At 44.5% G+C, this 11,642-nt stretch overlaps 2 protein-coding genes across 4 annotated transcripts in view; both read right to left on the minus strand.

The window, feature by feature from the left end:
- The window catches only part of SEC31B (SEC31 homolog B (S. cerevisiae)), a 44,463-nt gene extending 36,146 nt beyond the window's left edge, over positions 1 to 8,317 (minus strand). Inside the window, exons 1-4 of the mRNA XM_011977402.1 lie at positions 8,205 to 8,317; positions 7,820 to 7,946; positions 5,399 to 5,498; positions 4,813 to 4,968 (exon numbers count right to left, since the gene is read on the minus strand). The gene's annotated coding sequence lies outside the window, so the exon portion shown is untranslated. The remainder of the gene's footprint in view (positions 1 to 4,812; positions 4,969 to 5,398; positions 5,499 to 7,819; positions 7,947 to 8,204) is intronic.
- Positions 2,248 to 8,444, minus strand: NDUFB8 (NADH dehydrogenase (ubiquinone) 1 beta subcomplex, 8, 19kDa). 3 transcript variants are annotated; one of them, XM_011977401.1, is made up of 5 exons: positions 8,296 to 8,444; positions 7,820 to 7,946; positions 5,399 to 5,498; positions 4,813 to 4,968; positions 2,248 to 2,449 (listed from the first exon to the last, which is right to left on the minus strand). In XM_011977401.1, exons 2-5 carry the CDS (start codon positions 7,936 to 7,938, stop codon positions 2,357 to 2,359), a joined length of 468 nt encoding a protein of 155 aa, XP_011832791.1. In that variant the 5' UTR covers positions 7,939 to 7,946; positions 8,296 to 8,444; the 3' UTR covers positions 2,248 to 2,356. The 3 variants fall into 3 exon arrangements, with proteins under 3 accessions (XP_011832791.1, XP_011832790.1, XP_011832789.1); XM_011977400.1 differs by having other exon boundaries at positions 2,248 to 2,656; positions 8,205 to 8,358; XM_011977399.1 differs by having other exon boundaries at positions 2,259 to 2,449; positions 8,205 to 8,358.
- Positions 8,445 to 11,642: the final 3,198 nt, after the last annotated feature.

The following is an 11,642-nucleotide window of genomic DNA, read 5'->3' on the forward strand; positions in this document are numbered from 1 at the left end:
AAAAAAAAAAAAGAAAAAAAAAGAAAAAAATTCTTTTTGGCCTGGCATAGTGGTCTACACCCATAATCCCAACACTTTGGGAGGCCAAGGCAGGTGGACTGCTTGAGCCCAGAAGTTTAAGACCAGCCTGGGCAACATGGTGAAACCCTGTCTCTACAAAAAAATATAAAAATTAGCCAGGTGTGGTGGTGCATGCCTGTGGTCCCAGCTGCTTGGGAGGCTACAATGAGAGGACCACTTGGGCCTGGGAGCTAGAGGTGCAGTGAGCTGTGATCACACCACTACACTGCAGCCTGGGCAATAGAGTGAGACCCTGTCTCAATAGTAATAATGATAAAGAATTATTTTTGCTTTGCATTATAACTGCTGGTCTCCTATGTAATATTTGAAGGCGATTACTTTGTCTTGCTCAGTTTTATATCTCCAGGGCTTATCAGTGTTTGATACATATTAGACACACAGGTGTTTGTTAAGGAAATGATTGTCAAATGCTATAGAGAATGGAGACACATAAAAAGCCAGTGGGGACCTTCAAAGAATAGCATTCCACAAGTATCCACTCCCTGACCTCACAAAAGGTCTCTCACTGCCTGCACAGCTAGGACTCCACATCTAATTTGAATGAACTTGCTTCTTTTGGTCACATTAAATGTATGCTTTTGGGACAGGTTTTCTGGCATATACTGTAACTTAAGAAAATGTCCCCAAAGGAATACGGGTTGGTTCACTTAAAAATGGATGCATGAGGGCTGGGTACAGTGGCTCCTGCCTGTATTCCCAGTGCTTTAGGAAGATGAGGCAGGAGGACTGCTTGAGGCCAGGAGTTTGAGCCAGCCTGGGCAACATAGCAAGATCCCATCTTAACAAAAAATAAGAAACTTAGGAGTCATACATACCAGTAATCCTACCTACTAGGGAGGCTGAGCAAGGAGGATCCCTTAAGCCCAGGGGTTTGAGGTTACAGGGAGCTATGATTGTGCTACTGCACTTCAACCTGGGGAACAGAGGAAGATCCTATCTCTAAATAAAACAAAAAACAGATGAACGAGATAGACTCTGAAAAACATAGTTTTTCTCTAAGGCTGTCATAGGAGTATGGATGAGTCATTAAAAGTAATCAAAGCTGTGAACATGTTCAGTAGTAACTCACTGCCTGTCCTCTAATTCATAAACACAGGTAATGTCGACTTATTAAGAAGCTACGATTCAGAAGCTGCTTTGGAATAAGGAATATTCTTAAAACAGAAATAAGATCAGAGGCAGTCACAGCCTTAGGCAGACAGGACAAAAACACTTATCAGTCCTGTAATACACTTAAAACACGTTAGAGCACAATTTTTTCCAACTAACCACTATTATTAAGGAGATTTTTTTTGAGACAGTCTGGCTGGCTCTGCCGCCCAGGCTGGAGTGCAGTGGCGCCATCTCACCACAACCTCCACCTCCTGGGTTCAAGCGATTCTCCTGCCTCAGCCTCCGGAGTAGCTGGGATTACAAGCATGCACCACCAAACTTAGCTAGTGTTTTGTATTCTTAGTAGAGATGGGGTTTTGCTATGTTAGTCAGGCTGGTCTTCAACTCCTGGCCTCAAGTGTTTCACCTGCCTCGGCCTCCCAAAGTGCTGGGATTACAGGCTGAGCACCCACGCCATGCCAAGGTTTTTTTCGAGACAGGGTCTTGCTCTGTTGCCCAGGCTGGAGCAGTGTTGCAAATATGGCTCACTGCACCCTCCTGGGCTCAAATGATCCTCCCTCCTCATCCTCCTGCACAGCTGGGACCACAGGCACACACTGCTGTGCCCAGCGAATTTTTTGAAAATTTTTTTTGCAGAGATGGGGTCTCGTCATGTTGCCCAGGCTAATCTCAAAGTCCTGAGCTTCAAGCAATCCTTCCGCCTCAGCCTCCCAAAGTGTTGGGATAATAGGCATGAGCTACCAGACCTACACTAGAAAGGTTTTTTATGGGAAATAAATCTTGTTTCAACTTGGGAAGTTAGGAACATTTCTTCCTTGACCCTATAAATGGGAAAAGGAGCGAACCTTAACACCTCCACATGGCTAAAACCCTTAAGTACCTTCATAACCCAAGTGAAATTAACAAATTAATATTTTGTGCCTAAGCCCCCATCCACCCCACCCTCCTATCCTTTAAATTTCAGAATAAGAAAACAGGGAAGAGGGCAGACATCAAGCAGAAAAAAAGGGAAAAGGATGCGGTTCCTCAGGGCAGTGACTATTCCTGGGAAAATGAGGCACAAATACCACAGCACTGAGTTTTATTAGGGATTTCATTAAGATTAAATTTCTAGGAATAAGGGAGTCCTAGTTAAGAGGACACAAAAGCCCACGAAGCCTCCTCAGATCTCATAGTGAACCACCGACTCAGGTTCTTTGGAGGGATCGCCGCCTCGTTCCAGGTACAGATTATTGTAAGGATACTGCTTTGGTCCCTAAGGAAAAAACACAGGTCAGCAAGAACATACATTCAGTCAATACCTGGCTACACCCCACTGAGTTAACAATCATGCATGGTAAATGGGTAGGCAGTAGCCTCTAGTCAGACCCAGCTGGGCTAGGACAGCAGGAACAGCAATCCTCTTCCTCACTCAGGCCAAGGCAGAGAGAAAGCCTAAATTGTAAGAGAAGTGGTGCCTACACTGTGAGGGGGAAGGAGAAGGGGGGAGGGAAGGGAATAGAGAAAGGAGGGGAAGGGAGGAAGAGAGGGAGGGAGGTAAAGAAATAGAAAAGAGAGAGTGTCAGAGTCAGAGGCAATGCTTTCTAAATGAGACGATGCATCCATCCATCCCACTCTCTCTCGGGGTCGAGACAGACTCAATCTCCTTTAAGTCACTCAGCCTCTAATGGTTCCACCACTAAAGTGGCCCAGCAAATGAGGCGTGCAGGAGCAGTGGTGGGGGAAAGCACAGAGGAGACAAGGCTGGAACGTGCTTTAGGGGCTGCTGGCTTTACCAACAAACAGCTGTCAGAGAACACAGCTCAAGGGGAGGAGAAAAGGGTGATATGCTTACAGAACTGAAAAATGGAAGAGCCACACTGTGTTTCTTGCTCTCCTGAAGTCAAGTTAGTGCTCACTCTAGCCCTACGTGCATTCTCCAGCATGGAGCCCCTGGGGCTTGGTAGGAAGGCTCGTGTCAGTGCACACAGACATACCAGCTACCTTCAGGACACTGATTGTCTCTGCAGAGGTAGCACTGGGCAGCCAACTGCAAACACAGCAGCCTCCCTGCTTTCAGTTTCTCTCCTTCTAATACATCCTGGAGATTACTCCCAGATTAATCATCCTAAGAACTCAGCATTCATTATGTCACTCTTCTGTTCGAAAACCCAGAATGGTTCCCTGCCACCTAGAGGCAGACCAAGTCATCACTGTATCCCCAACCGCTAGCACAGTCTGCACCTGGTACATAGTAGAGAGTACATAAATATTTGTCAAATTAATGCTTTATTACACCATCAAGTCCAAATCCCTTAGCAATGACATAAAAGCTGCCCAACCTAACTGATCAACTTATCTCACAATACTTTTTAACACAGTGATTTCCAAATCTAGGTGCACATCAGAATTACCTGGGAGCTTATTAAAAATATGGCTTTTAGAACCCTACTGCGATGCTACTGAATTAGGACCACCAAGAAGTGGGGCCTGGGAATCTGGATTTTTAGCAAGTCTCCAGGAAACCAATGCAGCTGGTTATTTAGGAACCATTTTATACATCTATTCTATTCTAGCTAACTCATTCACCTTCCTTTTCCTTCATTGTTTTCTTTTTCTTTTTTCTTTTTTTTTAGATGGTCTTTCTCTCTTGCCCAGGCTGGAGGGCAGTAGTGTGATTTCAGCTTACTGCAACCTCCGCCTCCCAAGTTCAAAGGATTCCTGTGCCCCAGCCTCCCAAGTAGCTGGGATTACAGGCGTGCACCACCATGCCTGGCTAATTTTTTTGTATACTTTGTAGAGACGGGGTTTCACCATGTTGCCCAGGATGGTCTTGAACTCCTGAGCTCAAGCAATCTGCCCACTTCAGCCTCCCAATGTGCCGAGATTACATGCACAGGTCACCATGCCTGGCCTCCTTCATTGTTTTCCCTTGCCCTAAATGTTTTCTCCAACTTTCCACCACCCAAAGCCTTTGTGTGTGTGTGTGTGTGTGTGTGTGTGTGTGTGTTAGCATCTAGGTAGCCCTTCTCCTTGACACTAACTCATATACTATCACATACATTCACTATACACATATATACACATAAATTGTACAGAATTCCCACATATCTGTTCAAATGTTGCTCATGTAACTTATCTAAATTTTCTTAACTAACCTTCCTTAAAGCTAGATAATTCATTTCTACGTCCTTTACATTCTCCAAAATGTAAGTCTATGCCTGTAGTGGACACTTAATTGCTTCCAATATACTACAGGAAGTGCCCTTCACATGTCCAGCAAAGGGTAAGATTTTAGCTCAAGATTCCTTAACTCTACTGTAAAGATCACTTAATGAAATATTGTTGATAAATATAATCCCCAAATGGCAACTCTGGAGACTAGCTGGTTTCCACACACTCATTGCTCATCTGGTCTTCAAGTGTATCTACTCACCGAGACTGGTCCAAGAAGTAGGGGTGGAGAAGTGCTCTGGTACTTGTGGCAGGCCAGTGGGTCAAGGCCCTTCTATCTTCCTATCTCCTAAGACTCCAGGAAGCCAAGCTTGGTATTGGTTGGATTCCTATCCCAGAGACTTCACTCCCTCAGGAAATGGGGCTAAGCAAACATGCCTAAGGGAGCACTTCTCGGATACTCACCACAGGCTGGTAGGAAGGGTACACGTCCCCTACCCAGAACATGAATGTCATGAAAGCCAGGAAACCGAAGAGGTGCATACACATGACATTCCAAGAAACAGGTGTGGGGGATGTATCCACACGGTTCCTGGTGTACATGTCTATGTGCCAGTGCATCTGAGACAGAAAGACAAATAGCTGTCACATACTATTCTTCCTGCAAAATGCAGGCAAGTCCCCAGTGATCAGAGCCTGATACAAGGTTAGACAGAAGCATTCTACTGCCCTGGGGCAACATACTGAGAACCAGGTCTGAGGCACACTGCCCTACAGGATTGGATGCTGGCCTCTGTCTAGGTTCTTCTAGGTTCTGCTGAATAGGGACAGCTCAATCATGGAAGCGCACAACTTTCACAGTACAGAGTTTCATGATTCCCAGATGTCCCATTCAGTGTGCCACATGCAACCTCAGATCTCACATCACTGAACCTTACTTCCTTGAGCAGAAAAGCTTAGTGTTACTTGGTCAAAGAAGTGCCATCTGAGCTAAAGAATATCCAGGAAGACAAAGGGAGAAGGAAGGTCAAATGAGATATGGTTCTCTCACCGGTTCACCCCAGTTCAACCTCAGGTCCGGTTGGTCCCAGCTATACCATGGATCCCTCTCATGCTGTGAACGGTCAGGCAGCTTCGGGTAGTCGCCATACCTGAGAGACAGCAGGAACTTCTGGAAGGGGCTGTGAGCAGCCTCAGACAATTCAGAGTCTCCTCATCTTATAGATGAGAAACCAAGTGACAGAGATAACTGCCTCACCTAAGGACAAAGGAACTAAATCTCAAGACAAGAGCTCAAGTTCTAGTCACTAAGCACAGAACTAACCATAGAAGTCCAAATTGTATTTAAAAGTTCATGGCAAGCTCTGAAATATTTTAATGTATATAAGCTTTCCCAGGGCCAGGTGTGGTGGCTCATGCCTGTAATCCCAGCACTTTGGGAGGCCGAAGTGGGCAGATCACCTAAGGTCAGGAATTCAAGACCAGACTGGTCAACATGGCGAAACTTCATCTTTACTAAAAATACAAAAATTAGCTGGGTGTGGTGGCAGATGCCCATAATCTCAGCTACTCAGGAGGCTGAGGCAGGAGAATCACTTGAACCCGAGAGGTTGAGGTTGCAGTGAGCCGAGATCGCGCCATTGCACTCCAGCCTAGGCAACAAGAGTGAAACTGTCTCAAAAAAACAAAACAAAACAAAACAAAAAACCAGCTTCCCCAAACTTCTTTCAATAAAAAGAAAAAAAGTCACACAATCATGTAATATTATAGATGAAAGGGAATTTAGCAATCAATTACAGTCACCTGCCACATAACACTTCGGTCAACGATGGACCACATATACAAAGGGGGTCGGTACCGTAAGTTTATAATAAAGCTGCCCTATAAATGTGTACCATTTTTTATCTTCTTTTCTTTTTTGAGATGGAGTCTTGCTCTTGTCGCCCAGGCTGGAGTGCAATGGCACAATCTCAGCTCGCTGCAACCTCCACCTACCGGGTTCAAGCAATTCTCCTGCCTCAGCCTCCCAAGTAGCTGGGATTACAGGTGCCCACCACCACGCCCGGTTAATTTTTGTATTTTTAGTAAAGACAGGGTTTCGCCATGTTGGCCAGGCTGGTCTTGATCTCCTGATCTCGTGATCCGCCTGCCTTGGCCTCCCAAAGTGCTGGGATTACAGGTGTAAGCCACAGTGCCCAGCCCATTTTTTACCTTTTACAGCATATTTTTATGTCCCTTTTCTATGTCTAGATACACAAATACCATTGTGTTACAACTGCCCACAGTATTTAGTACAACAACATGCTGTACAGGTTTGTGGCCTAAGAGCAATAGGCCATACCATAAAGCTGTGGTGTGTAGCAGGCTATACTATCTAGGTTTCTGTAAGTACACTCTCTGATGTTCATACAATAAGGAGATCACCTAAAAACACATTTCTCAGAATGTATCCCTGTTGTTAAATGACACATGACTGTACTCTGATTTTCATTAGACAGAAAATGAAAAATTAAAGTTTAGAGTCTGAATCCAAAGTCACCCAGCTAATAGGAATAAAAACAAAAAGAGTACGAATTAGAAAACCATTCTTCTCATAATAACTGTGTTCTTGACCACCCAGCTGGCAGTCATCTCCATGTCTTTAATACCTCATGAGACCTCTTGCTAAGCTGGGTTTTCCCCCAACAAATCCAGGTTCATCTGACACTGACTTCGAACAAGAATGCTCTTGTCCACAACATAAAAAAAACAAAACAGGAAATGATGACAACTAGGCATATGCTACAGAAAATGAGTGTATAGTAAGAAGAATAGAAGTTGCTGAAACCAAGATTGAAAGAGTGATGTTAGGACAGGAAATAAAGGTGATGATAATCACTTCAGATAATTAACCACTGGGATGTTATGTGGGTACAGATACGGAAGAGTGTGGAAGGGATAGGATAACATCAACTGGAGTAAGTAAGGGGGCTGGTTGTTTAATCTGCTTAATAGTTGCTACGATTTCCACAGCACTAACAGAAAAAAAAATTTTTTTTTTTTTAAAGAGACGTACACATAAATATAGAGTACTCGTTTACAAATAAGGTTCTCATGATAGGAGTCCAGCTCCAGCCTGGTCACATGCCTGGATGACAGCACCTGGGCCCAGCAGATGCTCAATCTAAATGAAACTCCACGCTCTGGATAGAGCCAAGGAAGGTTCCTGCTATTCGGGGGTCCTCGAGGGAGCTATTAAAACCTCGGCTTCCTCATTTAAGGAAACAGCCTGAGCCAAGGAGAAAATTGAAGTCCTCTCAGCTGCAGCTGCTCACCCACCCCCTCCCACCTCCCTCCACAGAGAAAAGCACCCACTCCATTGACTCTGAGAGGTCACGAGAAGGTTCGGGAGAAAGGGTCACAGTCAAGCCACCCAACCCAGCCGGCCTTCTCCCATCACTACTTGGGTGCGAGCAGACCCTCTCTGTCTCACCCCATGCCGTCATCCGGGTAAGGCTCGTAGTCTTCCACACGCATATTATACTTCTTGGCGGCGGCGGCCCGTTCTTCTGGGGTCCTAGGATAGGGCCCTGGGAACATGTCCTTGGTCATGTGGGAGGCTAAAGCGCAGAACAGAACAGGTCAGAAGCGAGCCCGCTCTCCGGCCGCTCCGAAGGCTTCAAGTCACAGGGGCTGCAGAGATCCGAGATCGGGACTTCGCAGGATCAGCGCGACCCTCCATCCTATTTTCTGGATATCAACGCCACCTCCGCTCCCTACCCGGAGTCTGCCGCCGCGGCATCTACGATCCCCCCTCCCGATACACCAAACCTCAGGCAACCCCTTCCCACAATGAGGTCTCTCCCATTCTCGCGGACCTGTCCGTGCGCCCAGCGGCACCACGTTCCGGGATGCCCTTTGCAGCCACTGAACTCCCAGGACCCCCGTCCTGGCCACCGCCATCTTCACCTTCCTCACGTTTCCCTTCTGCACATGCGCAAAGACCTGTCACGGCGGCTGAGCCGGGCCAAATCTGACGGAGGAAGCCGGGAGTGAAGAAAAGTTGAAGGGTTCAACGTGGGCGGGGTTTAAATACGGAGTTGGGAAGCCAAGGGTTGGATAGAGGCTGGGAGGGATAACCGGGAAGAAGAGTAAACCAGGCAGGTCTTTGACATTTCAGAATGTTGTGTCCTTTTTCTCCCCGAGCTGACTTAGACCCATCCAGGGATGATGGGAACTCGGAACCTGAGCAACTCAGGTAGACAGCTTAACCACCTCCTGCAGGAGCTGTACTAGTGAAATGAGCCTGTCTGACTCTCTTCTCTGGCTGCTTGCTTTCCTGTCCTTCACGGGCACTTCCTCCCATCCCCAAACATGATCATTCTTCAAATTCACCTGTTGGTCTTGCTTGTTCTGTTCTCCAAATGGGTTGATCTTCAGTTAGACGCCAGTGCAACACACATATCGGCCCTGAATTGGCTCCTTAGTTTCAGTCCGTGTTTCCATGTGCATGTCTTAGTCGCCTCAACCCAACAAATGTAAAATTAAACCTATCACCAGAGGCAGCTCTCCATAGATAGCTTAAAGCCTCAGAGTTGGTAGGACTTGGATAAAACAAATTTCAAACCAGCCCATAATGAACAAACTCTAACTCAACAGAAGAATTGGAGGCATTATTATGTTTGCATACGACTGTTTTCACTTGGGATTTGAATAACTTACACATTATAAATATGCACGTATTTCCAATGACTTTTCAGGTGACCACTGTTTTGGAGCAGAACCTATTATTATAAACATTCTCAAGTATATATCAGAGCAATAAAAATGCATGTAGGCTGGGAGCTGTGGCTCACATCTGTAATCCCAACACTTCGGGAGGTCTAGGTTGGAGAATGGCCTGAGACCAGCCTGGGTGACATAGTGAGACTTCATCCCTTTTTTTTTTTTTTAAGTTATAAAAATAAAAAGTAGACAAATACTGATATATACTATTTAATGTATAAATTTTGGGAAGGACTACACAGCAACTTGCTGTCTTGTAAATAAGCATCATTAGTTGATGTTCAAAATAATTGGACAACATCTGCATTCAACCAATAGCAAATCCTGATCCGATTTAGGTCAAGAAACAGAGTTGATCTAATTTATTTTTATTAAGATATTATTTACATACCATAAATTCATCCTTTTAGGCTGGGTGCAGTGGCTCACGCCTGTAATCCCAGCACTTTGGGAGGCCAAGGTGGGAAGATCACTTGAGGTCAGGAGTTCAAGACCAATTTGGCCAACACGACAAAAACCCATCTCTAGTAAAACTACAAAAATAGCCGGGCATGGTGGTGCACACTTGTAATCCCAGCTAATCGGGAGGCTGAGGCAGGAGAATCACTTGAGCACAAGAGACAGAGGTTGTAATGAGCTGAGATCACGCGACTGCACTCCGGCCTGGGCTACACGGTGAGACTCTGTCTCGAAAACAAAAAACAAACAAACAAAAACAAAAAACAACAACAAAAAAACCCTTTTAAAGTGTACGATAAAGTTATTTTTAGTACATTTACAAAGTTGTGCAATCATCACTATCTAAAACATTTTTATCGCTTCCGAAAAACCCATACACATTAGCACGTTGCCTCTACTTCTACCTGCTGGCAACCACTAATTCACTTTCTGTTTCTATGGATTTGCTTATTCAGAATAGTTTATATAAATGGATCATTTTATATGTGGCCTTTTGTGTCCATTTTCTTTCACTTAGGATAATGTTTTCAAAGTTTGTCTGTGTTGTAGCACATACCAGTACTTCATTCCTTTTTGGGCTGTATAATATTCCATCATATGAATGTACAGTACAACATTTTATTTATACATTTATTGGTTAATGGACCTTTGAGTTGTTTCTGCTTGTTTGGCTATTATGAATAATGCTGCTATGAACATTCTTGTATAAGTTTTTGTCTGGATGTATGTTTTTTATTCTTTTGGTTATATGCCTAGGAGTAGAATTGCTGGGTCATAGGGTAACTCTATGGTTTAACTTTTGAAGAACTGCCAAATTGTTTTTCAAAGCAGCTGTGACATGTTACATCCCCACTAGCAGTGTGTGAGGGTTCCAGTTTCTCCACATCTTTACCAACACTTATTGTCTTTTTTTAGTATCACCATGTGAGTGCCCATGAATGGTACTTCATTGCAGTTTTCATTTGCAATACCCTGATGACTAATAATGCTGAGCATCTTTCCATGTGCTTATTGGCCATGGCGGAATGTCTGTTCAAACCCTTTGTTCATTTTTAAATTGGTTTGTCTTTTTATTGTTGAATTGTTAAGTTTTCTTTATGTATTCTAGATACGATTGTATCTGATCAGATACACAATTCATAAATATTTTCTCTGACTCATAGGTTTTATAACTTTCTTACAGTATCATTTGGAACCCTGTGTTCATCATGAAAGGGTGTTGGAGTTTGTCAAAAGTTTTTTCTGTGTCTATTGAGATGATCATGTAGGGTTTTTTTTTCTTTTACTAATATAGTGTATTATGTTGATTACAAATGATTAATCAATAAAATATTGATTACTACATGGTGTGTTATATTGATCATTTTCAGATGTTGAACTGACCTTGCACTCCTAGAATAAATCCCACTTGGTCATAGTATATAATTCTTTTTTTTTGAGACAGAGTCTCGCTCTGTCGCCCAGGCTGGAGTGCAGTGGTGTGATCTCGGCTCCCTGCAAGCTCCGCCTCCTGGGTTCACACCATTCTCCTGCCTCAGCCTCCCAAGTAGCTGGGACTACAGGTGCCCACCACCACGCCCAGCTAATTTTTGTATTTTTAGTAGAGACGGGGTTTCACCATGTTAGCCAGGTCTCGATCTCCTGACCTCATGATCCGCCTGCCTAGGCCTCCCAAAGTGCTGGGATTACAGGTGTGAGCCACCGTGCCTGGCCCATAATTCTTTTTATGTGGTGTTAGACTGAGTTTGCTAGTATTCTGTTAGGATTTTTGCATCTATATTCACAAGAAATATTGGTCTATAGTTTTCTTTTTTCTTTTCTTTTCCTTTCTATCTTTTTTTTTTTAATGAGACGGAGTCTCACTCTGTCGCCCAGGCTGGAATGCAGTGGCCCGATCTCGGCTCACTGCAAGCCCTGCCTCCCAGGTTCACGCCATTCTCCTGCCTCAGTCCCTTGAGTAGCTGGGACTACAGGTACCCACCACCACGCCCGGCCAATTTTTTTGTATTTTTAGTAGAGACGGGGTTTTACCGTGTTAGCCAGGATGGTCTCAATATCCTGACCTCGTGATC

Source organism: Mandrillus leucophaeus, unplaced genomic scaffold (assembly GCF_000951045.1).
Source record: "Mandrillus leucophaeus isolate KB7577 unplaced genomic scaffold, Mleu.le_1.0 Scaffold18, whole genome shotgun sequence".
In the NCBI taxonomy this organism is placed as follows: Eukaryota; Metazoa; Chordata; class Mammalia; order Primates; family Cercopithecidae; genus Mandrillus; species Mandrillus leucophaeus.